The 26,935-nt window shown below is 53.8% G+C and overlaps 1 protein-coding gene across 1 annotated transcript; it reads left to right on the plus strand.

Moving 5' to 3' along the window:
- LOC309447345 (carboxyl-terminal PDZ ligand of neuronal nitric oxide synthase protein-like) lies at nucleotides 1–25,930 on the plus strand. Its single transcript, XM_082067853.1, has 11 exons — nucleotides 1–304; nucleotides 3,372–3,443; nucleotides 18,544–18,636; nucleotides 19,220–19,278; nucleotides 20,678–20,786; nucleotides 20,888–21,029; nucleotides 21,417–21,577; nucleotides 22,367–22,534; nucleotides 22,957–23,122; nucleotides 23,355–23,712; nucleotides 24,134–25,930. Exons 1-11 carry the CDS (start codon nucleotides 200–202, stop codon nucleotides 24,621–24,623), a joined length of 1,923 nt encoding a protein of 640 aa, XP_081923979.1. The 5' UTR covers nucleotides 1–199; the 3' UTR covers nucleotides 24,624–25,930.
- The last annotated feature ends 1,005 nt before the right edge of the window (nucleotides 25,931–26,935 follow it).

The following is a 26,935-nucleotide window of genomic DNA, read 5'->3' on the forward strand; positions in this document are numbered from 1 at the left end:
GCCAATGGCGCCGCGGCGGGGCCGGAGCGCCGCTCGCACCCGCGGACGCTCATTCAAAACGCGGCCAGGCTCGGGCGCCGGTAGCCCGGTCCCCGTGTCCCCGCTCCGCGCCGCCAGCCCCGGGGCTCCGCGGGGCCGGGCGCTGCCGGCGGGGATGCCCGGCGGGGCCACGGCCTGAGGCGGCCGCCCGCCCGCCGCCATGCCGGTGAAGAACCGGTACAACCTGGTGGACGATGGCTGCGACTCCCGCGTCCCGCTGCACAACGAGGAGGCCTTCCAGCACGGCATCCACTTCCAGGCCAAGGTGAGCCCGGCCGCGCTCCCCCGGCCCGGCCGCTGCCGGGACCCCCCGCCCGCCAGAGCCGCTCGCCCCTCCAGGCTGCGGGGGCTTTGGCAGAGGCCGAGGCGGCCCCGGCGGGTTCCCCCGCGGCGTTGGGCCCTCCGGCCCCTGCCTGGTGCAGACCGGCCCCGGGCACAGGGACCCGCGGGCTGGGGCTCCGGGGCCGAGCAGGTGCCAGCGGCGGGGCCGGCGCTGGACGCGGGTCGTGGCCGGGCTCGCTGTGCCCCCTCCAGCCCTGCCCCGGGTGTGTTTCTTGGCTCTGGAAGTGCCCCTGGCCCACGCAACTGTGTGCCAGATCTAAGGAAGTCTAAAGAAAACACCGATAAATCTCGAAAGCCTGACGTTTGATCATCACAATCAAACAGGTTCTTGCTCTTTTCATAGTATTTTTCTCAGCTGTTTAATCCTGAGAAGCCACCTTGTGCGCTTCATTAGAGAAATGACCTGGAAAGGCTCCTCCAGCCAGTGGAGGATGCTGCTGGTGCCAGGTGCACGTCCTTGTCCTTGCTCGATCTGTGCCCGTCCTGTCCCCACCGGGCAGGACCGCGTCCCTGCCGCAGCAAGGTGACAGCTCTGGGTCCCCCTGGAGACCAGCAGACCGCTCCGTGCTGCTTAAAACCGTATCAGTGCCATGTTCCTTCTGACCTGTTCCCTGCATGAAAACCTGGGCAGGCAGGGTCTTTGTTTAGACACATGCAGCCTTCAGGCATCAGGAGGAAATACCGATATTGTCAGAAATTTCATATTGATCACGATGAACGATCTGGCAGCGCAGCTTCACTCTCAGAAAGTGACTCCATTGGAATTGACATTCTGTAGAGAGCGCAGGGAACGGGTTTATAATTCAGCTGACAAGAAGAATTGCATTTTGCTGGAGCAACTCTAGGGTTCCCTTCCCTCTTTGCAGGTGGCCTAACACAGATTAGAAATGGAATTCACGCCTGCTGTCTCCTGAGCTAGAAAGAAGGGGCATATATATTCAAATAAAGCTTTGAAATGCGAATTTTGTGCATTTTGGTTTTCCTGCTAAAAGATCTGTAAGATTTAAGCAGGATCTAGGATGGATTTGAATAGACAGTTAATCATGTATTTTAAAAATATCTCTTCCTTAGGGGAGAAAAAGAATTAATCTTTTTTTAAATTAACATTTGCTGTCCTGCAGACTGTGCTGAGAAGAAAAATCCATATTTTGATTTTTAAAATACAAGAAAACTGTAACTGAGTGAAATGGGCTTCTTCAGATTGACAGCTTCAGGCATCCAGAACTATTCAGAGAGTGGATAAGGCTGTGGGATGTGTGGGTCTGAGGTGGCATTTGCATTACCTTAGTAACACGCTCGCTCGGCTCTGCTGTGAAGTCTGTCTCTTGCAATTAGGACTCTCATTGTGGGCTCATCACTCGGCTGCAGCTCTGGCAACGATGGGGCTGGCACTGCCTGCCGGGTGGCTCGCACCAGCCCATCTTACTGACCACATCCAGCCTGTAATCTCCGCATACCAAACTGTCTTACTTGCCCTGTAATCTTCAGGGACAAACTTCAGGACTGGGAGCTGCTGGTGGGCAGGTTTATGCAGCGCTCGGTGGGCTGGCAGGGCTCTGCGCCACCCCCAGACCCTGCGGCGAGGCCAGAGTGGGGAGCTTGTAAGAATCTTTCCTGGCGCAGCAGTCACCAGCTCTCTTCCTACCCCTGCTATTCATTTATCTTTGGTAGCGTGGCCTGTTCCCGCTGCAGCGCCGTTCACCGACAAAAGGCCAGCCGGCTGCACCGAACTGATCTGGATTACCTGTGACTGTACCGACAGCCATCGCGAAGCAGGAAGGAGGTGTCTGCAAACCAAGGAGACCGCGGATCTGGAGCAACGTGGATATGCCCTCATCAACCAGGGCTGAAAGAAATCCTGGCTCTGTCACTCCCTTCCCTGCTGCCCTCAAGCTCTCGTGATCTGGGTGGTTTCACTCTCTTGTGGTTTACCAAAGGCTACGGCTGAACTTAACTGCTCTTAAAAATGCCATTTTGCAAAGGCATTTACAGAAGCATCAGAAAAGCCAGATGACCTTTCTGATTGCTTACAGTGTTTGTTTCAAGACAGATGAAAGAGCAGTAAATACTGAGCCAAGAGAACTCATCTCTCAAAGCCCTATTAAGCAGAAGTTTTTCGAAGTTAAAATCCATTGGAAGCTGCAAGCGTTACAGTAGAGAAATAAAACCAGAACTATGTCAGTAACAGTGACAGATATGGGGCTGCTCCTGGGAAAGTATTTTGTTTCCATTGATACGTATATCGAAACAACCCACAACTGGAAACCACACGCTCAAACAGGCAAGATTCATGCACAAAATGCTCTTGAGAGGGGAACTAAGCTTTGCGAGCTGCCCCGTGCTAACCTGTGCCCACCATGCAGTGTTTTGGCAAGGGAGCCACAGACCCCACTCAGAACCCACCAGCACCAAGTCCAACGGGCACTGCAGCTCCTGCAAGCACAGTTAAAAACAACTGGTGTAGGATGTGGATTTGAGTGGGTTTACCAGGATTCTGCAGATAGGTCCAGCCAAGTGGGGACCACGGTGTTCAGAGGGAGGATAGTCCAGATTGAAAAGTCAGGCCAGAACCATGATCCTTTTCCAGAAGAGCTAGTTGCTGCACAGCCTGGCAACTTTCCAACTCTTATGTGCTTTTAGTTACGAGTATTTTAAAAACAGAAGTAGTGAGGAATGACAAAGGATGGACAGTCCCATTTTCAGACCCAAGGGATTGTAACTTGATTAGCGATAGATGCTGCTCTGCAAAGCACAGGTAAAGGCACATCCAGAATCTGAATGAGGTCAGAAGCTCATGCCCAGTGTTAGAAATCCATTAACTTCTCCCTGACTCTGATAATATTATCCATAACAGATATTCCTGTCATGTTATGGGTCAAGAGAGTCTAACCAAACAGGGACTAAATTAATGAGATGCTGTTTGTTTTGAAGCAGCCTACACCATTAGCTTGTGCATTACTTCACAGACATCTCACTGTTCTGTCTTTCAGTACATCGGTAGCTTGGACGTACCCAGGCCCAACAGCCGCGTGGAGATCGTGGCAGCCATGAGGAGGATTCGGGTAAGTCCAGCAGAGCCAGCAATTCCCAAGACATATTAGCACAGACCCATCCCCTGCTCTTTCCAAAGGGATCAGTTGGCAAAACTCAACCATAAACCCCCAGTCTCTGCTGAGCCGGTATAGGGATTGAACACAAGACATTTTTTTACCCTGTTTGGGATTTTTTTCTGTGTGAAAAACGAGATGCATGCAATCTGCTCCACAAAAGCATTCAAACTCATTGACAGTTCCAAATATATTATGTTATTGTATATTGAAATATCAGTGGCCTGGCAGCTGTTATGGATGTAAATCCTATCAGATTAGACTTTGTGGATTCTGCTGCTCATGGAATAATTTGCTGCTTTCCCCGATCCTCCAGTACAGTTTTACAGTTCCTGTTTCTCATCATCAAGTCTGCGCTTTTCCTTCTCCAGCCCTTTATTCCTCAGAACAGCCTGTGAATGATCCCCAGAATTAGCCACGATTAGCAGGGTGGGTAGCTTACATCTGCTTCGTGTATAACCAGTTCAAGTGTATCTACCCCAAACGGCAGCGCAGCTGTTGTGTCTGGCTGAAGTTTTGAAGGGGTCTTAATTCTGAGGCTGTTCACATGCCTTGCGTCAGCTGAAGCAGGTTTGAGAATCTTCCATTTAAAGCTTTGAAGGGATTATCGTATTTTCCCCTTCCCCCCACAGTGTTTAACCATCTAATTTTCATTTAGAATGCCGCTTTTTAAACTTAGCCTGTAACTGGCTGGGGAGCTACTCTGTTCATCTCCAGCCAGGCTCAGTAATGACATTCCCCTGCCTTTGCCTGCTCAGACTATTAGCAAAGCTCGTGCTCGGAACACAGCGCAACAGCAGTCTAAATTGCCTGGTTATTTATGGAACAGGTGAACATCTATAGGAAGCAAAAGCAAAGTGAGGACTACCAGGGCAGTTTAGATGCTGACATAACAATTGGTTATTTTTGATCCGAGTCAATATCGGACTTGACACCGCACTTCTGATCTGTGACAGGATAACACCTTTGCCAAAAAAAGCAGACAGTACTTTAATATCAGTTTCTAGAAGGTGCTGCATTCTATTTTCACACCCACTATGGCCATGATGGTGTCCAGCTCAGAGCCTTGGCAGTGCGGTAATACACTTGGGTGCTATGTGAGGCATGTAAGGAACTGCTCTGCATTCATGGATGCCATCAGTTAATTTTATCACACAATAATTTTTAAGTAGGCATCTTGTGTTCTATAGTGGGTTTTTAATCTTGGAAACCCTTTCCAAAAAGGGAGGGCTTCCCTTTTCATGGGCGTATTGTACAGCAGGATCTTATTCAGACACTTCCTGGCTGCTGAGCGGAAGATGCTCCTCTATTGACAATAGTTAATTGGCACTGATCCTTAATTAGAGCATAAAGAATGAACTGGGAGGTCTTTGAAGAGAATTCTAGTGCATAGAGTACACAACCTAGGAACTGAGGGAAGATGGGGGTTATTTATGTAGCGTTCATTTGCATGCAGAGGCCTTGTCTATACTGGGTTTTTTTCCCATGGACTTTCAGCAGCACCAATTGCAATTGGGAGGAGACACTGGAAGAAGCTAGAAACTAGTATTTTGCGACCATCTGATTGTGAGTGGCAGTGCCTGTTTGCACTGCAAGAGCGAGGAAGGTCCTGCAGCTCTGCCAAGCGCTGGCAGGGGCACATTGTGCTGAGGCTTTCATCCTTTGTGCACTCCAGTGTTCCACTGGAAGTCTCTACTGGAGCAGAAGAGAAAAGTCACATAGTACAAGCCCTCGCACAACATTTCCTACACTGCTCTGTGTGCCCTGCAACATGGGAGGAGGCGGCGTGAGCCATCGCCGGAGCAGCCGGTGACAGAGCGTCTGAGCACGGGGACAGCCCAGAGCGCGGGCAGGGTGTTACTCATGGCTTCTGCCACCCCAGCAGGGGACCAGGGAGGAGGATGAGGAGTCACAGCCCTGTATTTTCCCAGGCTCTGACCAAGCTGGTTACTCTGGTTACTCATTAGTAAGTTGATAGAAGCTCTGAAACTGCCTTCCTGCTACCGTGTCTGATTCTGGTCTCCAGTCTGTGATTAAAAGCACTTGCCCCAGGGAAAAAACCTTGAGCTACCCAGCACTCAAAGTTGTCCTTAGAATGTGGGGACAGAGGGAAGGTGGTAAGCACTCCAGCTGGCAATTCCAGTTGCCAAGTCTTCTCCTTGGCACCTTCCCATCCTGTGGTTTGTACTGGGCTCTTTCGCCAGTTGCGTATGAATTATACCAGGGAAGCTGGGAGGAGCTCAGGGGTATTCTCCTGGCGTTAGCAGAGCAGTCTGCTTGCAGATTTGGGACACGCAGAGCACACAGACTATAGGACATTACTCCCAGAGAGCCTCAAATGACACGTTTTAACATTAGTCTGCTGAAATCACAATCTGCTCTTTTGCATGAGGTATTTAAGATGCACTCTCATAGTAAAGCTTAAATCCATATTCCAGACTGAATGGATGCCTGTAGAATTGCTAGCAATACTCCATTAGTCACACATTAGATTCCCATTTCATAATAGACTAGAAAACCTTGTCTCATCATGTTCTGTGCTTCCACTGGAAGGAATGTAAATGCCATAGATAGCACAGGGAAGCTGCTGTTCTAAGCTTCCTATCATACAGAGCTAGACAACTTAAAGTTTGCTAATCCTTCCCGTGGATTATTAGCTGCATACAGCTGCCATGTTATTATATGATCATCAGAGTTCAAAGTAATCCCTCTACCTCCTCTTGCCCTGGCAGGGGAGGTGATGAAATTAGTTTGCTACTTGCTGTGCCTGTCAGAGCCCGATGTCCTTATTCAAGGTGCTGTTTATGGGAGTCCAGCTGCAGGCGCCCAGCACGGGCAGGTTCCTCCACCTCCCAGGAGAAGCGACGTTCCGTGTCTGCCCGAGGCCACCCAGGTCCGGGCGCCCGGCAGCGCCTGCTCCAGCTCCCGCGCTCGGATCAGCGTTCTGGTGGGGCTGGCTCTCTGCTGAAGTGGATTCATCTGCAGATATTGGAGCTTTCTCAGCACTCCAGGGAGCTTATGTACTATACAAGATTTTTCTTCCTGCAGAAGTGGCAGATAACATGAAGAACGTAGAAGTCCTTCTCGAGGGCCCAAACAGCTCTCTGATTCAGCAGGGTCACTGTTTCCCTAGACAGATTCTGGATTATTTAATGATTTCACAAGGGAACAGCCAACTGGTGCTGTGCCCATCCAAGCACTGGGATGAACAAACAGGAGGCAGGCATCCAGACTAAAGTGATTCTTGTTACCTCCACATTTCTTAGGCTTAATTTAATTGAGAAGTTGTTTTCCCTAGGGGCCAGTATGCCAGGGAAACAGCAGCATTTCTCAATCTTGATGCAGGATACATCAGAAATGCCCAAGTTCTCCTTGGCATGAGAACAAGGTTCTCACTTCAGCCTCCCTCTTATCCCGATCATTCTTGCTGCATCCGTGCTCTGAAGCAGAGCCTCAATGCTTTGCAATTTCTCTACCTGGTATTCTAGTGAGGAAGCGCAATCTAGCTACACTGTAAATCACATTGACTGCCAAATATCATCTGGTAGCGTTGAAGTGTGACATGGCATCAGTTTAAATCAGGATGAATAAAAGTTACAATCCCACAGTGCGCTTTAGGGAGGCGAGGGGGCAGGGACAGCCACACAGAACCAGCAGCTCCCAGTCCGAGAGCTGGGCTGGTTTCATATGGCAGTTTACACATAAAGCCGTGCCAGGCTGTAAATTGCAAAAAAACTGGGAAGAGGACTTTAGAGGGACAAGCTTCCTCAAGCATGTACCTTTCTCTTCCTCCTTCTCCCACATACCAAAAGCACAACATATGTAACCCAAAGTATGCCACAATCTCCAAGACAGCATCTTTTTCTAGAACACCTTCCCTGCTTCTCTGGAGATCCATGCAAGAGTTGCTTACGCTGACACATATTAAACAGAGCCTATAGCCTCTAGGAGAGAGCAGTGAGTTTAGATATCCAAACCAAGTATACATGAGCGTGTACAAACTTGCTCTGATACCTTTTGCAGAAAGTCTGGTGACAGTTCTGGCTCTTCTCCAAAGCAGAAAGGCTCATGCAGCTTCACGCAGCCAGTACATGATCAGACTATATTCAATCCTCCCTCAGCACAGCCTACAAGTCTACTGAAAAAAACCTTGAGGAACTTGCACTAGTGCCTTGGAAGGAGATTGGCAGGCGATCACGGATGGCTTTGAGTCCTCTGCTTAGTCTCTGGATCTTTCTTTACTTCTGCCTCCCTGTCCGGCAGCCCACACACCTTTGCTTGCAACCTCACCTGCTATCTACTTCATTTAGGGAGAACACCAGTCAACACAACAAAGCTACAGGCCCAGAGAAGAGCAGTCAGGAGCAGACAAGTAGGCTAAGAAAGCCGAGACTGCCACAAGGGCATCAAGAGCAGCGGGGATGACTTGGCTCAAGGCATTGTCACCGTATGTCCCTTCTCTTCCCCAGGCAAGGCTGTGTCCCATTACCACTGGCAGGACTGCTCAGCCCCAGGAAACACCAGCTACTGCCGGGGTCCCATCCACGCCAGGCGTCTGAGGCAGTTCAAGGTTTCTACCACACAAGATTAAGTTAATTGGTTTTACCTTTCTAGGCCCTGGCAAAATACAGCAAGTGTTTTCAGGATGGTAATTAAGTGTTAATTGCAGCTAAGTTTAGCCCTAATGCCTCATTAGTTTGTTTTCCTCTATTTGTTGCAGCTATAGCAGAGTCTCCTGCACGGGGATGGGGATCAGGCCGGGCTTGCTGAGCAGCAGAGGGTTCCCGCAGTGTGCTCCACGGCCCCACCTGAGCCCAGGATGCCAAGAGAAGGATATCTGGTGCGAGACAGAGGCCCTCAGACCTGAATGCTCCAATTAATATCTAGGCAGCAGCTCTGCAGGCGTCTCTGGTGCACACAGACTCACACATTAGACTCTTCATTATAAGGGGGATTTTGCATCCCTTCTGTTACTCCTTTGCTGGAGCCTTCACCACCACAGCCCCCTTAGCAGGTTCTTCGCCCTCTCCCATGCCAGAGGGCTAGGTAGTGGGTTTAACAAGGGCAGGCTGTACTGAAGCTACGACTATTCAGTACCCTGCTCTACCAAAATGCATTTTACTGCTCCATACTGCAAACAGCACCTGCGTTTGGTTCCAGCTGTCTGTTTGCTGGTCTTTAAGAAGATAACAGACCTGACAGAGATGCCCTTGGGAGCAGAAGCCACCTTACATTAGGAGATAGCAGCCACGTTGCAGGTCTTACCTTCCCGCAGCACGGCCAGCGGTGAGGAGGGGGGTGATCCATCTGGCAGAGGGTGGGCAAGAACGCATTTCTCCAGGCAAAACGAGCAGCCTCAGATTAAAGCTGCAGAGCCTCATTTTTACCACCAGCCAAGCTGCAGCCTCCCAACCAACCCCTACTCCACTCCCACTGAGTTTTGTAGCCTCTCCCCTTTCCCAGTGTGCCCTGCAGCCCTAATCAGCCAAACCGCCAGGTGGGACAGCATGTCCCGGGGGTCCCTCCCCGTGAAGGCCCAAGGGAGGGGAATGCTGAGTGATGCAGGTGCGGCTCCTTAGGCCTCTCTACACGTGTTCTCCAGTCTATAGTCACCTTGACAGGCTCAATTGCTTTTCACACGTAGGCTGCTTTACTAGCCTTACAAAAATTTTAATTTCCATGAACTGAAGAAATGCCTTTAATACAGAAGCTGCTTTTCTAGAATAATTGAGTCTGCCATATTTCAGACTAAGCCAAGCTTGTTTTATCCAGTTTCTACTCTCCATATTACTATAACGCAAAGGGAAGAAGCTCTTATGGAGATGTTTTTGCGGTGGTGTCATGCACAGCGTTTCTAGGCAGCGTTGCGCATCTGTGGTGGGGAACTGAGTGCTCTGCTGTGTGTCTTGAGTGGGAGGAGAGGAACAAACACCTCTGAGATTGCACGAGAATCCAGCCTGCTGCTCGGGGACGTCTCCCCGTGCCATAGAGCCGCCCCACTGACGTAGAATCTCTTGCAGGTTTCCACTCTGCTCATCTCCAATCTATATCACCTCTGGACTTGTTGCCACAGAATAATGAGTTAGTTCTCTCCTACCACTTCACTTCTGAGCTGAAATGAGCGGGGTCTGGTCTGGCTGTGAATGCAGCTGGCTTAGAGCCTTTCCAGTAGCCACATGCGATGCCCTAGTTTTTGAGAAGTGACGGGTGATTGTAGATGCCCGAGTTCTTGTGCCCTGTTCAGACAGTGCACCGTGTGTGATTGATAACAGATGGATGGAGGATCAGTCAGCAAAATGTGTCATCTCTAAGCAACAGCGACCTTTCAATGCCTTCCGCAGAGTGCTGAAAACTGGATGGCTCCTCCAAGGAGGGGGTGGAACTAGTGAGACAGATTAATATTGTTTTTGCATAAGAGTCATGATGGATTGGAGTTTGGTTGAAGGCTAATAAAGGCAGCAGTTAAACAGAAGCTGAATTAAAATGTTAGTACTAAATAAAACAAGACAGAGCTTTTTGTCCAATGCTAAACCTTGGCAATGAGGCAGGAACCTTTAAATTGTAAAAGAAAGTGGCTTTAACAGTATTATCATTATATTGCTGAAGCATTTGATTTCACTAGCTAAAATATCAGAAATATCAGCATATGAAATCTCTGCAAAGCTTGTAACTAGTTTGACATAAAGTAGCTTATTCAACAATTATGTTACTAGTTGTAGAGTATTGCAGAGATAAAATAGAATGGCTTTCAAATTACATTCTGGTGTAGAACAATCAGCCATGACTCAAAGCTGCTGCTTTATCAGTGCCTGAAAAAATTAACTGAGATGGCAACCAGAGTGGCACCGAGCACGCTGGATTAGCTCGTTAACAAGGAGGTGCCTTGACACATTTCAGGAGCAGGAACTAATCAGAGTGGTCCATGAAAATACACTGCAACCTGTCCCATGGGTGAAACTGTCTACATGCAGGGAAAAATGGAACAAATAGAAACCAAACAGGTAGTAGCTGTGGTGTGACCTTGTGCTTTGACCTCGGCGTTTCTGGCTCTTAGGAGGGTCCGCAGTGGGCATGGAGGGCTGGACCTGGTGCCACAGCAGCGGGTGCTGGTGTAGGTGCTGTCTGGATCTTGTCCAGTGCAACGGCCCTTTGTACTTTATGGTGTTCTGAGGAGAGAGGACCCTGAGGGACCATGACCAGAAAGCAAAATTCTGCCTAGCAAAATAAGGTTTGGTAACACGGGTTCTACCCGTGCTTGCTTCATTCTGCTTTTTGTTCTGTACTAAATGAGGCCTGAAGGCAAACAGAATTGGTGCTGCTTAACATAATACTTTGACAAACTACTTCATGTTTTGACCAAATAACTCTATGATAAATCTACAGAAGTCTTGAATGGGTCCCTGGAGGGAAGGATACTTTGATGAGGGAGTAGGGACTTTTCAAAGGCATTATGGAATGGCTTGCTTTCTTTTCTGCAGTACTGATTAGACATTCTCTAAATGGCCTTTCCCTGGGCCAGATGGGCTATTTGGACTAATTGGCAACCGCCTGACTGTTTTCAGGACACCCGAGTCACTTGTCCCTTCCTCCATCCTTCTGTGGGCGCTGCTGCAGGGACCCTCCGCACGCCAGAGCTGCAGGAGGGGGGTCTGGCCCCTTGCAGTGCACAGAGCACCAGGGCACCCCAACCGCCGCTGCACAGCCAGCTCCAGCGCACCCAGAATCCCACCAGCCCTCCGAGCTCCAGGCTTCTCATACTAAAACCAATTCTTGTCACAGGAAGAAGAGCAGTGGGACATGTTCAGACTAGATGCAGTGTGATGGAGGATTAGGTGCTTACGGCTGGCTGCAGGAGGGTGTGATGCCCGTGGTTCCTCTTCAGGGACATGGGTCCTTTGGTGGAACTGGCCCAGATGCTGCTGCCTGCCACCAGCACCCGGTACTTACCACAGCACCACATGCTGTTCCTGAGACTCCAAGGTTCAGTGATCCCAAGCCATCACAGACCGGTTCAGTCCTGCTGCAGCCTGTGCTCCTGCTGTTAATGATTACGGGGCCTAAACTTCTATTTTCTTATTTTCATGCCATTGCCCCCCGGGCAATGCTGGACTCCCACACATCTTGCTTCCTCGCATCCAAGGTGGAAAACCACAGTAGGTCACAACTGCCCCTCCTGGGAGCAGGGGCTGGGTTGATTTAATTACTGGTTTGAACACCTGGGTCTTCTCTCTTCTGCCTTCTCCATCTTACCCTCACCTGCCCATACAGAGCCCTGGGAGCCTCGCCTCCCTCCCCGCTCTTGCTGCCTTCACCCCCGTTTGCCATCCCGCTCCGTGTGGACTACCTGCACTGAAATAGCATCATTACATAAACGCAGAGGGAAGTGTTGCATTATTTAGAGGCCTGAAATCCTGGCACCTGCCTTTGTCAGAGCCTCAGCATGGCAGCAGGATCAGGATTTCTCGCTGTGCTGTGCCCTCGTTCAGCACCCCAGAGCCCCCACCGCACACCCTGCAGCTCGCACAGCGTGGCAGGTCCTGCTGGCTCCCATGGCCTGGACTGGTCACCTGGACCAGGTGTTGTATGCCCCAAAAAACAACTGTCACAAATGGGCCTGTGAAGAGACACAGAACTAGAAATTGACTTAATTTTTATTCTCTCTCCAAGCAAGCAAAAAAAATAGCTCCCAGAGATAAAGCAAAGCCATCCCATTAATCACCCCTGTCCTATCTTCCCTCCTGCTTCTCTAAGGGCATCATCTCTCTTCCCTCTGCACAGCTGAGCCATAACACCAAGAAGGGAGCAAGGAGCATCTCCCTGCCGCCAGGCCCACGGGGAGGGGTTGGAAGGCACCAAAAGTACAACAGGGATTTTGGAGCAAGCAGCAGAAATCGTCAGTTGCTCCCCGTGTGTGTCTGTACGAGCAGTATCTGCTGGCCTGGCTGGGTAGCTGACACTTCGCAGGGGACTGGCCGTAACCAGAACAACTGAATGAATGCAGCAGAAAATCAGCATCCTTGCTTAGGGGATGAGAAACCAACACACGAAATACTTCATTACCTTCCCACAGCCACATAGGGGGCCTGAGGCTTTTTCATGGAGCTCTGAGCCTGCTACAGGGTCCTGGCTCCTGCTCTTCTGAGCTTTGTTGTTTGAACATTGATGAACAAGTTTTAAAAGAATTCAGTCTCCTAAGCTGCCTCTTGTCCTACATACCAGACAGGAGGGCAACTAGGATATGAAACATTTATACAGAACCAGGACCTTCTCTGCAGGGCCTCTTGACACATGTTTATGGGGAAAATACAGAATTACTTGAAGGTATCACAGTGTATAATTGCAGTTTCACTTCTAAGGGTTATTTCAGGTGAATCTGACCTGCTTCTAATGAAATTAGCACTTTTTGTCTGCAGTAACCTAGCAGCTCTTTGAGGTAGGGATCATTTTCATGCTCATGTGCTCTCTGCCTGGTACATGAGACTCCATTGGGGTGGGGTCCCAAGACACTACTTCATTAGTCAAACTAATTAATCATCCAGAGCACTGCAGAAGGAAAAGGTAATTTGTTTTCTCCTGCAAAGTGAATAGAGGTGGGGAGGAAAATAAGACCCAGCTTCCCTGGGAGCTGGGGCTGGGCTGCCCTGGGGACACGAGGACTGAAAGGCTGTGTGTGGGAAAGCTCCCTAATAAACCTGGGGACAGCAGGGGGTTCCTGGAAGTGACAGTCACACAATGCTGCTTTTGTCAGAGAGGCACCAAAGGCCAGATGATGTCACCTTGCGCTGGGCTTCAGCGCTGCCTGTGCCCCGGGGATGGAGCTCGGCAGTGTCGCAGTATCTCTGGAACAGGGAGCACGCCTTGAAAAGGCCGCTTTTATCCCACCCTTCTTTAAAAGCAGGCAAAGAAGCCTTGTTCCAGAACAGTCCGCCTGTTTTCAGAGGTGGAAAGACTAATTAAAGAGCCACTGCTGGTCTCCCCACCAGCTCTCGTCACCTGCAGGAGCTCTGCTCTCCCCCACAGGTGTAACTCTGTCCTCCACATCCTTCTGACTGTCCCAGAAGAGCATCTAAACTCCAGCCACATCCTTTGCCTTCACCACCTCACCTTTAGAGAAGTGCCGCTTCCTCTGTTCCTCAGGCTGCACGGTACCCGTGACCGGTCCCAGCTGTCCAGGCAGGGGACACGGGGCAGTCTGTTCCTGCTCGCGGAGGAGCAGACCCCAGTCCCTGCTGCCGCGCCTGGGTGCCTGCTTGCATTCCCCATTCTCACACCAAGGAGCAGTTTGGTGTTTCGCTCCAGGTCCATCTACTCTGTAAATAGGCTCCCCAAGCCAGAGAGAGCGCAGCTCAAGGCTGCAGCAGGACCTGAGCTGCTCTGGAGTTGACGGCTGGGTGGCCGTGGGGACTGAAGGTCTTCAGGCAGGTCCTTGCTGATGAGGGAGATCCGAGGCCAAGCTGGGAAGTTGGTCTTCAGCCTGGGTTCAGCAGGGCCATGGCCAGGTGTGGCTGAACTAGAGACCAACACTCCCACACTGAAGCCCAGGTTGGCAGCCCAGAGCTGAGCTTAAATGCAGCTCATGGGTGGGGGTGGAGGCCCCGGGTGTGGCTGGTCAGGACCATTAGCACCTCAGCCACAACTCCAGGGTGGGAGCACAAACCTGCAAATGCCACCTGACACTGTTGAAGGGTCTGAGTCCTGCCCGGCTCTGCAGGCAGCAGCACTGCTGCCAAGCACAGAATTGGGAATAAATAAATAAACCATGTGTGATGAACTGGGGTCACATCTCCTTGTGGCTCCTCCAGGGACTCCCACAAACCCATCGGGGCTGTGATTGCTCCTTAGTCCCCTTCAGCTCACTGTGTGGGGAACGGGCTGCGGTATCTGCAGAGAATTTGTTGGACGGTGGAAGGAACTAATTTAAATGAGAAAAAAAGACTTTGGGTACATTGCCAGCATTCTCCTTGCCTATTGTACTCCCCCTTCGGTTTCTGCTTTCCACTGAACAGTTTTATGTTTCCAAGGATCATAAATTCTCATTTTTCCACCGGGCAGGAGGTGCGCTCCCGACTCCACCGCTTCCTGCGGCGCTTTTGTGTCCGTGTTGCCCAGTTACTGCAGCACAGACCCAGACTATGCCCGGCCGCATTCGCCCCGGCCACGTCCCGGGAGCGCGCCCGCCGGGCACGGCGAGTTCAGGGCATTCAGACAGGCACATGCTTCCCGAGGCCAACAAAGGCCAGGCCGTAACCCAGCGGTTTCCAGCCGGAGGCTGCGCGGCTGGGCTGACCGGTGACACGCCGCAGCCGGCGGGGCTGGCACGGGAAGGTGGGACGTCATGCAGAAGGGGCCACGGTGACTCGGGGGGGATTGGGGCTGGACCGCAGCCCGTGGTCCAAAGAGTGTGGGAACGACGCTGCTGGTTTGCCAGGTCCTGGTGGCACACAGCGCTGGGCTGAGCTGTGCTGGCCGGCAGAGCTGGGGAGTTTTCTGCAGCATCAGTTCCAAGCAGCAACACTCCAAGCATCCGTAATTCAAACAGCAGTCGAGATAACGCTGTGTCCTCATGCTGCGCAGGTCAGCTCGGTTTGAAACTAATTACATTCCTGAACATGAAATCCTTGGATCCATCGTGGCTTTAATTCCTGAAATGGCGCTTGCGCCGCCTCGCGTGGGTCTGGCCCTTCTGCTCTTTGATAATGGGGAAGATGCATTTTTTGGAAACAGAGACTGCCTCCAAGACTTGCAAACTCTCTGTTTTATGACAGTTTTCATTTGCATAATGAAGGCCCTGATACCTTCAGTAATTAATCACATTAAGAATTGCTTCCTTGAATAACTCTTTTCATGCAAGTTGTTCTTAGTGCTGGAAACTGCATATGATTTCCAATGTGCATTAGCCCATCTCTTTCATCAGCAGATGGAAGCTGGTAACTGCATGTGTAATTTATATCTGCTTGGTGGAATTATCAAATGAAATATGCATTACATGGCGCCATTAACATTTCTAGTCATACAGTCTTCAGCTCTTGGGTAAGTTAATGTTACATGGCAACAGTGCGGGGGACTGTATGAAAGGCAATGACTTGAACATGGGGATTTAAAAGCAGAAATGGAAAGTATTCCAGGTCAGACACATCAGAAATAGAATTAATGAAGCTGCTAAATTAAATGAGATGCATTGCCCTTTTTGTCCTGCAGTTTCTAATAAAACGTCCCATCTTGTCTCCATAGCTAAGGAAGCTGCCAGGCTCGTCTGCTGAGTCGCCACTTGTAAGGGCAGCTCCAGATCCTTTAACATGTGGAAAGCTTTCCCCACAGGATAGCACAAGCAGCAAGAGAATAGCGATTGAACCTCAGAAGGCAGCAGAGAAGATGAACGCTGCTGTGTGGGTTTGGATTTGTCCTTGACAAATTTGGAAAAAAAAAATCACATCAATTCAATAGTAAGAAAAGAATTAAAAAAAATAATCAGTGACTAGACTTTGCTCTGTGGTGACAGAGCCAGCTTAGCCAGGAGCCTCGAGCTTTGTTCTCTGTTGGTTTATGCATGAACATTTTTATAGGGGATAAAGTCTGCTATCTTGGAGTGCATTTTTTCATGTGCTTTTTTGTCCTTATATAAATCGCAGTTAATTAAAGTACTGATTCCTGCCTGACAGGAAGCAATTAAATGACTGAAGCTGTAGCCCATCTGCCTCTTACATGTGGCGATGGAGAGTGAGCCCGATCCAAGCGGTGCGGCTGTCGCCCAGCGCTGCTCTCGGGGTCAGCGAGCTCTCCCCCAGCTGGTGTCCCGGCTCCTGCTGCCTGAGGGCTTCCGCCCTATGGAAAAGATTTTGGGGCCCAATGAGTTTTGACTGGTTTCAGGCCAAGCTCATTCTGCCTGTGGGTTGGACCCCGGCACCTCTGCTGGGCTGAGCACACATTGGCCATCGTGGGTGCTCTGACGAGGATGCGGCAGTGACCAGGACGAACGCACCGGCCTCTCCTCGCTCGCGATGCTGCGGCAAAGGGCAGAGCCTGAGGGTGCCGCCTGCAGACTGCGGGGGCCGGAACCGCTGCGGACGCCGTGTGCGGGTGTGTGTCGCTGGGGCAGGGAGAAGCGCTGAGCTCTGCTCCCAGCTGCCCCGTGTGCCCCACGGCAGCGGCAGAGCGCGGGGGAGCTCACCCGCTGGGCGGCTCTGCTCGGAGCTGCAGGCCCCTGCCTGGCCCGAGTGGGGCTGGGGCGGTGCGGTGCAGCTGGCTGGGGTTCCCCGGGCTCACAGCGACTCGCCGTCACTCCTGGCAGCACCCGGAGATGCGCTGCCGCGGCTCCCGATTGTTGCTTTCTGTCCAAGAGAGAGAGAAAAAGCATCTCTGCACAATCCAGACTTGGACTTCGCTTAAAGCCTTTGAGTAAAGAGCCTTTTTTGAATGTAATTGCACCCCTGTTGCTACAAGGGGAAAATACACTGTATTGCTCTCTCTTTCTTGGAAAGCTCAGCTAGTATTTTCCCAGCCATTTGTGTATAAAGAAAGATAAATAGCTCTTTAGCGAGCAGAACGATCTATCCCGGTTTTATTGACATTCATGCAAGCAGACAAGGAGAAACAGTTTGGCCGTGCTGAGCGGAGGGGAGGGGAAGCGCCAGGCCAGGCTGGGCTGGGGGAGCCGGGCAGGGGTGAAGCTCTGGGTGCTGAGCCCCCTCCTGCGGGTCCCCGCGGCCGGATGCACTCACCACCTCACCCATCCTTTCACTCCTCCCTATAAATAAAAAACGTGCATAGCAAATTTAGCTCTGGCTTCACACGCAATGGTGCTATAGATAGATTTTTTTTTTAAAGAGCTTGTCTCAGAGTAATAATTCATGGGGAGATCAAAAGGCTATGGCTTAATCCTGGGTCTGTCTGATACCGTAAACCTTGCAGAGTGCTAAGAATTCAACGAGCAGCATCAAAAGCCTGATGAACATGAAAGCCACCCAGTTTTCTGCCTGGGAGGCTGGCGGGTCTTACAATGGGTGCTGAGGAGCTGGAAAGACGCGGATCTTCTGGGCAGGGCTTGGGTGCCACACAGAGTCCTGCACCTTCAGGTGTCCCCGCCATGTCCCCTTGGCGAGTCCCAGCTCTGTCACAGCACCGCTGGCATTATTAGACTGCTAAAACAGGGAATTCGTAACCTCTGCTTTCCAGCTGTGGTAACTGCACATCGAGTTAACCAAAAGGGTTTATTTTAATAAGTACGTGGTGGCTGTTACTGTAGCTGCGCTGACGGTAGTGGATGTGCTGGTTTAGATAAACTGGGGATCTGGCCCAGGAAAACTGGATTTCAGAGAAGGACTATGGAAAATACAGGGTATCAAAATGCTGTATTTGGAAACTGAAAATCATGCGTAAAGCAGGGCCAGCGGGGACCGGCGCTGCAAACACAGGTCTGCGGAGCGGACGGGCTCTGCCGTGCTTCTGGCTGTCAGCAAAAGCAACATTTAAAAGCCAGCAGTTTAATTTTTAACACGAACGGAAGAGAGTTGAGACTGCAGACACCTGCAGGTGAGGAGCTGGGTTTGTCTCCTGAGCCCACCGAGGTTAATGTGATTATGGAAATGACGGAGGTATAATTGCATTATTGCCACCCATCTGGCCCTCCCTGCAATTCATAAGTGATTTTATATTCCCCGTGCACTGCAGTTCTGTCACACAAGGGCACAGGCGGTGCCGTAAATCACTGCCTGCTGTTTGCTGCTGGTGCAGAGTCCCCTGGACAGGGCACGGCCGGGCAGCAGGAAAGTCCTTCCCGATCCCAGTTAACAGTGTCTGGATGTGGTCCAGAGGACCGAGTTCTGCTTGTCCTTTCCCAAGGGATGCTCCTGACAAAGCCGGGATCCCACCTGGCATCCCAGCTACAGCAGCAACTCTGTCCCAGTATGGGGTTTCTTAGCAGGATAAAGCAAATTCCCACTTCCCTCAGCAGTTGGGATTAAACACAAAGGTGACATTTTCATGTAAAACACCGACTGGTACCGCACACTGTCCCCAATCCCACCTCTCTTCTAACCTGGGTTTTTCTTCCCACCAGTATGAATTCAAAGCCAAGAATATTAAGAAGAAGAAAGTGAGCATCATCGTGTCCGTGGACGGGGTGAAGGTGATTCTGCGCAAGAAGCAGAAGGTGAGATTTCCCCCGTCGTGCCTGGGCAGCACCGCTGCTCAGGGTGGTCACACTTGTCACCAAAACTGGCCTTTTCTTAAAAGCCACTCATAATTTTTGCAAGAGAACACTGCATTTTTCATCAAACTAAGGACAAAATCTTCCTGAAAAAAAGTGGGAAAATTGCACTGTGGGAAGAGAATGTATATATTTTTTTTCCTTATCAAAAAATGTCCAGCTTTCAGGAAATACAGGGTTTTTTCTTGTTAATACTGGTGGGCTGCACCCACATCTCCTAAGCCCTCACTTGGAGCTTTCTTCCCCAAAACGCGTTACTCCTCTGCATATTTGATGCTATAAATTAATCTTAGGGACCATTTTCAGCCCTGAAGTCTGTGATCAGATGACCAGATTTGATAAATGATGAAAGAAATCTATTTTTATGCAAGATACTGCTGAAACAGCCATTGTTCATGCAGTCAGACTGTAGCCTGGACTTGGCCTGGGACAAACGCACCGTTTTCCAGGGTTGCTGCCCAGCAGCCTGGTGGGGTTTCATTTTGACTTGACTCGCTGTAATTTTGTTTCTGCCTTCTGCTAACAGAGAAAGGAGTGGGCCTGGGACGAGAGCAAGATGGTGGTGATGCACGATCCCGTGTACAGGTACGCGGGAGGGGGTTTACACCAGCCCCGAGCGACGCGCATCCATCCTCCCGGCTGCTGAGTTACCTCCACCGAGGCTGCCTTTCCAAAGGACCCTGAAAAATTAGCAAGGTTGCAAAATTACTGCTGATGGGAAATCCTTTTCCTACGTTTTTGAGAGTGAGACAGACTGATGTAGCTTTGAAGCTGGCTCTGCTTTGAGCAGGGGTTAGACTAGATGACCCCCAGAGATGCCTTCAACCCAAATTACTCCCCAGTTGTGGCTCTGAAGACAGGCTTCCTGCGGTTTTCCTTCAGAGCGTGGCTCACTTCTGAGGAAGGGCCTTACGCTAAGGTGTAAGCGCTTACAGGGAATTAACCCATACAAGACACGGTGAGATTGTGTTGACTTTCCATGGGATCTCAAAGTATTTCGGAGACCACAAGCCCCACCCCAAGGTTACACTGCACGTAAACTTGGTGCCTCAGAGCCATCGGGACGGCTTCCTTAGGGCAACCCCAGCGACGGTGCGTGTGGACACAGTTAAGAGCGCAGGTGGCTCCAGGCACCTAGATCTGCCAAGGGAATCATTGTACTGTGAGCAGGGATCACCAATGGTTTTCTGCGTCAGAACCCTTGGTGAGGAGATAAGGAGCAGAGGACGTGCCAATGCACTATCCGTGCCTACCTCTCACTTCTGGGGTTCTTTAGAGATCACTACAAGGTGCAGTACATCAGCAATAATTATTTCAATTGCAAGTGAAACACAAAAAGAGTCCAATGACAGCAAAGAATAAAAGAAAAAACCCACTTTTCATAAATCCCTGTGGTTTCTTCTCTATTCAGAGCTGAACGCACTTGTCACATTTTTACCCAATTAAATCAAACATATAAAAAGGTCTTCTAAAAAGGTTTTGCAGCACAAGGAGGAGAAAGAATCAGCCTGAACAGGGGAGAGAGAAACCCTCCGAGCACACTCAGCACCCCGGGAGAGGCACTGGGGACCCTCTGGGTTTTGAGCTGTGCCCCCGCTGCTGCCGAGCGCAGCACCACGCCGGGCCCCACGCTGGTGGGACCGTCGCTGTGCAGCAGTTGTGCCACGCTGCAGCCAGACGGGGATTAATTGCTGAGGCTAAAAATAGCCACACGGTTTCCGATACTATAGATCTTCTAGCTTTCCCACAGCATCTTTAGAGAGATTTGCCTGCTTCAGAAACCAGGAGGTTTTCCATCAAGGCAGAAACATTCTCTAAATCTGACACGTCCTGCCTCGAAAATTGCAGAGGGGCTGTGCACCGGCACCACCTCGTTCCTCCAACCCTGGGTGCTGAGAGCCAGCCCACCCTGGGGACACGGGACCCTCCAAGGGGACAGAGACTCCACCACGTGTTTAAATCTCTTTGTCTCTCTCCCACCTAGAATCTTCTACGTGTCTCACGACTCGCAAGACCTGAAAATATTTAGTTACATTGCAAGGGACGGCGCTAACAACTCCTTTAGGTGCAACGTCTTCAAATCAAAGAAGAAGGTAGGATGTTCCTGGGGCTACGGCTGGGACGGGGAGCAGGGCAAAGGCTCCAGTGCTCCCAGCGGCAGCGGGCCTGAGCACCACGGGGGTTTGCTCCGCAGAGCCAGGCCATGCGGGTGGTGCGCACGGTGGGACAGGCCTTCGAGGTGTGCCACAAGCTGAGCCTGCAGCACGCCCTGCAGAACGCCGACGGGCAGGCGGACGGCGCCAGCGACAAGTCGGCCGAGGAGCAGCCGCTGGAAGGTGACGCGCGGGCAGACCCCTCCCTCCTCAGGGACAGCTGGGGGGCTTTGGGGTGGGGAATGGGGTGGCACGTCCTGCATGGGCCAGACCTCGTGACAGCAAGAGCTTCAGGCCCCTTCACATGGGGGGCACATGGAGTCCACCCCATCCACCCGCTCGTCCTGGGTACTGGGAAGGTGGAGGCTGAGCCCCGTTGTCCAGCAGGTCTGCAGGCAGCAGCCCCTGGGCTGGCCCGCTCCCCTGCTGCCCCTCCGCACACCGACACTTGAAGCAAGCCCTGGCTGTTGTCCCTGAGCTGCCACCCTGGCTGCCAGCCCTGCTCGTGGCCTCGGCTCCTTGCTGCGATCCTGCGGGAGGCTTGAGTTTATTTATCTGTCTCCTTTGAAGTTCACCAGATAAAGAGCTCCAAGGTCACGGATGTGGACGAGGTTGGCATCGACTCTGACGGCATCTGCGCGTCCGAGAGGGGACCCGGAGAGCTGCCCACTGCCCGGAGTGAGCTTGGCATGCTGAAACCTGGGCAAGCCTCAAAGGATAAGAACTGCCAGGTAACGGGGGGGGTTGGGGGGCAGTCCATGCTGCTGGGGCCCCTCTGCTCGGGGACACTATCACAGTTCAGTGAGGAGGGTCTTTCAGGGAGACCCCATTGCAGACCCCTCTCCTGGCTCCCTGCTCTTGCAGCCCCCGTGGCAGGGCAGGGTGGTCAGCACAGGGCTTACCCACAGCCAAGCTGTGTCCCAGCACTGGGGCAGGGGGAGAGGAGAGAGCCGGGAGTGAGGCCATGGCTCATTCGCTGTAATGAATAGCTGCTCTGCAGCGCTTCTCCCTGAGCGCTTCCCAGTGGCCTGAATGGCATCGCTTCATCTCACACAATTGTCTCGCTTGCAGGGCCTGGCTGAAAACAGCTGCAGTGAAATGCACTCCGTGGGATTCATTTCATTGCTGGGAAGGCAGCGCTTTCCAGCGCTGCTCCTCCTGGTGCTGGAGCTGCCCAGGCCAGCAGGGCAGGGGACAGGGATGGCAGCAGCCACGGGCCAGCTCCCAGCAGGGCACACAGCAAAGGGACCCGTCCTGAAACGTCCCCGCTGCCTGCCGGGGGACGCACTGCCTGGCTCTGGGCTGTGTGCCGAGACCCGGCACAGACAGTGCAGCCCCACCAGCTCTGGGAGCGCGAGCTGTGCCAAAAACTCCTGTCCTGGGGCTCACACTGGTGTGCAGCGCCTGACACCAAACCCAGGGCTGCCCCCTCAGCTGGGGTCAGTGCCATGGGAAACCAGGGTCTAAATCCCAACCTGAGCTGGTCCGTCCACTCACCCTGCCCATTTCTTTGTGCCCAGGACGCCGAGAACTGCTCCCTCCACCCAGCCGGCTCCCAGCAGCTGCTCAGCCCAAGCAGCCCCTGCTCCTCAGCCTCCATCACCCCGCTGGCCTCCCAGCACTGCCTGCAGCTGCTCCAGCAGCAGCTTCTCCAGCAGCAGCAGCAGACGCAGGTGGCCGTGGCCCAGGTACGTGTCCTGCCCTCCCCTCAGCACCGCCAGCCCGTCTGTCCCACACCAGCCTCCGGCCGGGTACCCTGTGCTGGGTGGGAGCGATCCGGGGAGCTCACAGCATCGCTCACAGCATCGCTCACAGCCTGGCCCAGCCCCCCGGGGACCCAGCTGGCTGCACACACAAGTCGGGGGGGCCCCTCTAGGCCACCAGCCACCGTTTCACCCCATTTTCGGAAGCCACCCCCACCCCGTGCCTCTTCCCCCAAACCAGAATCAAAGCGAGGAGCCCGGTCACGCCCCGGCTGGGCACCTCCCCGGCCCCTCCCGTGTTACCGGAGGGGCAGCAGAACCCACTGCACCCCCGGCTCGGTGCCGCGGCGGGGCCGGCAGGGGGCGCTGGAGCGCCGCCGCTCCCGGGCCGCTCGTCCCGTCCGCAGGTGCAGCTGCTCAAGGACCAACTGGCGGCGGAAACAGCGGCGCGGATCGAAGCGCAGGCCCGGGTCCGGCAGCTCCTCCTGACCAACCGGGACCTGCTGCAGCACGTCTCCCTGCTGGTGCGGCAGCTGACGGTGCTGGAAGCCCGGGAGCAGCACCGGCAGCCAGGTGAGCGTGGTGCCCTGCACTGGGGTAAAGCGGAGGCCGGCGGGTCCACTGCTCCCAGCACCATCCCACTGGACCATCTCTGCACCCCATGCAGTCCCAGGGAGCAGCTGGGATGCTCCCAGCACTATCCCAGCAGGTTCTAGCAAGGCTTCTCTGCACCCTGACAGTCCTGGGGACCAGTTGGGCTGGAGGTCCCCAGCTCTTCATGCACCTCTTGTCCCTCTCTCACCAGTTGACCGCTCCTTGCAAAACCTGTCCCTGGCTCAGTCCCTCTCCCTGAACCTGAAGAACCACTACAGCCTGGACGTTCACCTGCCGTCCACCTCCACCCCCGCCAGCATCCTGGGCAGCCCGGTGGCCCCCGGCTCGCTGCCGGCCCTGGGCCCCGGGGACTCCTACCTCAACCTCATCGGCCTGGAGAGGGGCGGCCACCGCTACGGCAGCAAGGAGGGGGACGAGTGCCTGGCTGTGCTGGAGGGGCAGGACGGGCTGAGCCGGCGCGTGGAGGGCTCCGAGGTCAGCGAGTTCGCCCTGCTCAATGGGAGCAGCCGGCAGAAGGTGGACGACACGGACAGAGGGGAAGAGGACAGGTAGGATGTGCCACCTCTGTCTCCCGCTGGCTGGAGTGGGAACACCCCAAGCAGAACCCCCCGCTTCCCCAGCAGCGCTCGCGCTGTGGAGGGCTGGTGCAGCAGGGGCTGGGGAGGAGCCGCTGTGCTCTGGGCATTCAGGGACAGGCAGCCCGTGGCTGATTGGTGGCTCAGGTACATTAAGTTGGGACAAGGAACCCCTGTGTCCACCCATGGGGTTGCTGCCTCCCCTGTGCCTATCCCCCTGCCACAAAACAATCATTGCCACATCACTTCACCCCAGCTCCAGTGTTGGCAGGCGACAGGTTGCACTGGTGGGATTCAGCAAAGGTCTCTTGGAGAGCCTGGGGCAGCCAGCCCAAGCTCCCTCATGCAGGTAAGTACATGCCCATCACCTCCTCCCTCTGCTTTTCCTTCGCAGGCGGCAGCAGCCCATTCCCAAGCTCAACCCACCGCCACCCATCCTACGCAAAAGGTCAAGCAAAACCTCCCCGAGCCTGGAAACAGAGGTGAAGCCCGAGAATGGTGCCCATGTGAGCTTGCCCAGCCCCAGTGTCTCCAGCCTCACCAGCATCGCTGCCAGCTCGCTCACCCTCTTGGACCTTGAGGCAAGGACTCCTGTGCGGAGCACTGCCTCCGACACGGAGCCCATCCCTGCCAGGACCTGCCAGCACGCTCTGGGCAAGGACAGGGCTGGAGAGAGCGGGCAGATGTCCCCCCTGGCCAGCATCCGTGACCCTGCAGCCAGTGAGGCCGCAGCCAAGGACTTGGCAACCCTGGCCAGCCCCACAGACAGCACGCTGCCCTTCTCCCCCGCGGATGACACCTGTTTGCACATCAGCTTCTCAGAAGATGAGCTGCTTGAACCAGAGCTGGACGCTGCTGTGGGGCCCAGCAGGGTCCCCCCTTAGTGGGACCGCAGTAGGTGGCAGCTGGCTGGCAGGCAGACCCAGCAGCGCACGCTGGGCTTGGGAGCCCCTGTGCCCAGGCTGGCAGGCAGGTCCCTTTGCTGTCCCCGTCCCACACAGCAGCTCGCCCTGCCACACAGGATGCGACCTGGCCAGCCCCTGCCTCCCGCCTGCACCAGCTCACACTGCCATCCCGCTGCCCCGTCCTCCTGTCTGCTGCTCGTGTGGACCCTGCTAACGCAGCCCGGTGCTACATGGGGTCCCTGCCGTTCCCCATGGGATGATCTGGGGCAGAGACACCCCCAGGACTGCAGCAGCAGGAGCCCCAGGTTGGGGGCACAGCACAGAGCTGTGGACACCTGTACACGAGGCTGCTGTCACCAATCCGGTCCATCAGCAACAGCGTGAGCAGGGCTGTGCAGCACAGCCAGTGTGTCACCACACTGCCAAGGGCTGGGTCTCTCCAGCCCAGCCCTGGTTTTGGGACAGCAGCCCCACCACCGTGTCCCCACACAGCGAAGCCACCACTGCCTCCCCAACAGGTGCCTTTTCCCACAGCCCAGCACCCACTGCACACACCGGCTGGGGCCGCCCCCCCGATACCACCAATTGGCGCAGGGCTGGCCCTGGGACCCCACTGCTGCAGTGGGTGACCCCCGGAGGGTGCACCCCATGTCTTGGGGTCGGGTGGGAAAGCCCTCCTGTGCCTCTACAGGCTGCTGGTGGCCACAGGCAGGAGCTGCTCCATTGCTCTGATTTTAGGGTGTAACTGTGGTTTGGATTTGGTCTGGGAAGTGTGAATGTGCTGGGATGAGTTCAGGTTTGAGGAAGAAGCCCAGCCCTGGGTGAAGGGCAAGGCAAACCCTGGTGGGGCCACGTGTCCCCTTCAGCCCAGGCAGGTTTTGGAGAGGGACCAGAGAAGGATGCTCGTCTACCTTGGTTGTTTGCGAGAGGGCATTAGGAAAGTGCTGGAGGGTCAAGATGGGCAAGTGTGGAGTAGAAATGGAGATTTGGAGCAGCCACGCTGCCTGTGCCTGGCATGGTGCTGCTCCCACGGGGGTGGTGGGACACACACCCCAGGGCCAGCGCAGACATGCCAGAGCTGGCCCAGAGGACCTGGCTATGGGCTGGTGGCATCACCGCCGGTGAGCGGGCCTGGGGGCTTGTAAATCTGCGGCTGGGATGTCCTGTAGTGCGGTAGAGACAGACTGGCCCGTCTGTAGGAATACGATACGCTGCAGTTTGGTAACTGACTTTTAAAGAAAATATAATAAAAGGAGTCTGATTTGCAGAACAAGTGCCGTGGTCTGTGCCCCACAGGGGCCTCAAGCTGTGCTGCTGCCTCTGGGCATGGATTGGGGACCCCTGGGTGCTCCCAAAGAAAGATCCCTGCACCCTCCCGGTGCTACAGCCCCCGTTCAAACGGCCTCGTCTGCTCCCCCCTGCAGTGCCAGGGACAGCAGGACGTCCTGTGTCTCCTCACATTGTGCCACATAGGAGACACGTTCCTTTGTCAGGGACAGGGCCCATTTCCAACGCAAACAGCACCTGCACTGTGTCTGCAGCACCCAACGCTGCTGCCCGGCGCAACCCTGCCAGGACGGGCAGGGCCCTGCTCCCACACACCCCTTTTGCCCTTTCTTGTCCCCTTTTCTGCTCCCACAATAAATCCTGGCCCCAGCATGCAGGATGGGAGCCCCACGAGGGGAGGAGGCAGATCACAGGCACAGCGCCATGCTGCGGGGGTGCAGGGACCACAGAGGGGCTGGGGCCAGAGACCCCCAACCTCTGCAGCACCCTGGTCCCTCCGAGGCGAGGAAGGGAACCCACGGGTGATCCAGCACGGAGGCTCCAGGACAGATGGGGAGCCCGGGAGATTGTCCCCCCATGCAGGAGGGGGCACCCAGCCCAGCCCCGGGTTGGAGGGACCCAGGACCCCCACAGGGGTCTCAGGGCCCCTCTGTCCCTCCCCGGGGCGGGTGCAGCCTCCAGCCCCACGGAGCCGGCAGCGGGGAGCCCTTCCCCGGGCCCACTGCAGACATCTGCCGGGGGGGCTGCCCACGCAGGGGGGGCACTTCCAGCCCAGCATCTTATTATGCTTCCTTCATGGGAAGAAACTTTTTCCTCTGCTGTCTGGTAAGCTGCTAGCAATCATCAGGCAGGCAGGTGGTAAAGATTCATATCCATCAAACAATGCCATTTAGTTTGTAACCTGTGACTAAATCTGGTGTTAGCTTTAATTTCAGAGTCTGCTTTAGGGCTCGCTTGTTAATCTCTATGCAAAGCAGATGAAATGAATATGCAGCATTTTGGAT

Source organism: Streptopelia decaocto (genome assembly GCF_964273445.1).
Source record: "Streptopelia decaocto genome assembly, chromosome: 17".
NCBI classification, from domain to species: domain Eukaryota; kingdom Metazoa; phylum Chordata; class Aves; order Columbiformes; family Columbidae; genus Streptopelia; species Streptopelia decaocto.

Coding starts and splice junctions, on each gene's coding strand:
- LOC309447345 (XM_082067853.1), top strand. CDS start 200: ATGCCGGTGAAGAACCGGTACAACCTGGTGGACGATGGCTGCGACTCC. Junction 305..3,371: donor GCATCCACTTCCAGGCCAAG/GTGAGCCCGGCC, acceptor TCTGTCTTTCAG/TACATCGGTAGCTTGGACGT. Junction 3,444..18,543: donor CAGCCATGAGGAGGATTCGG/GTAAGTCCAGCA, acceptor TCTTCCCACCAG/TATGAATTCAAAGCCAAGAA.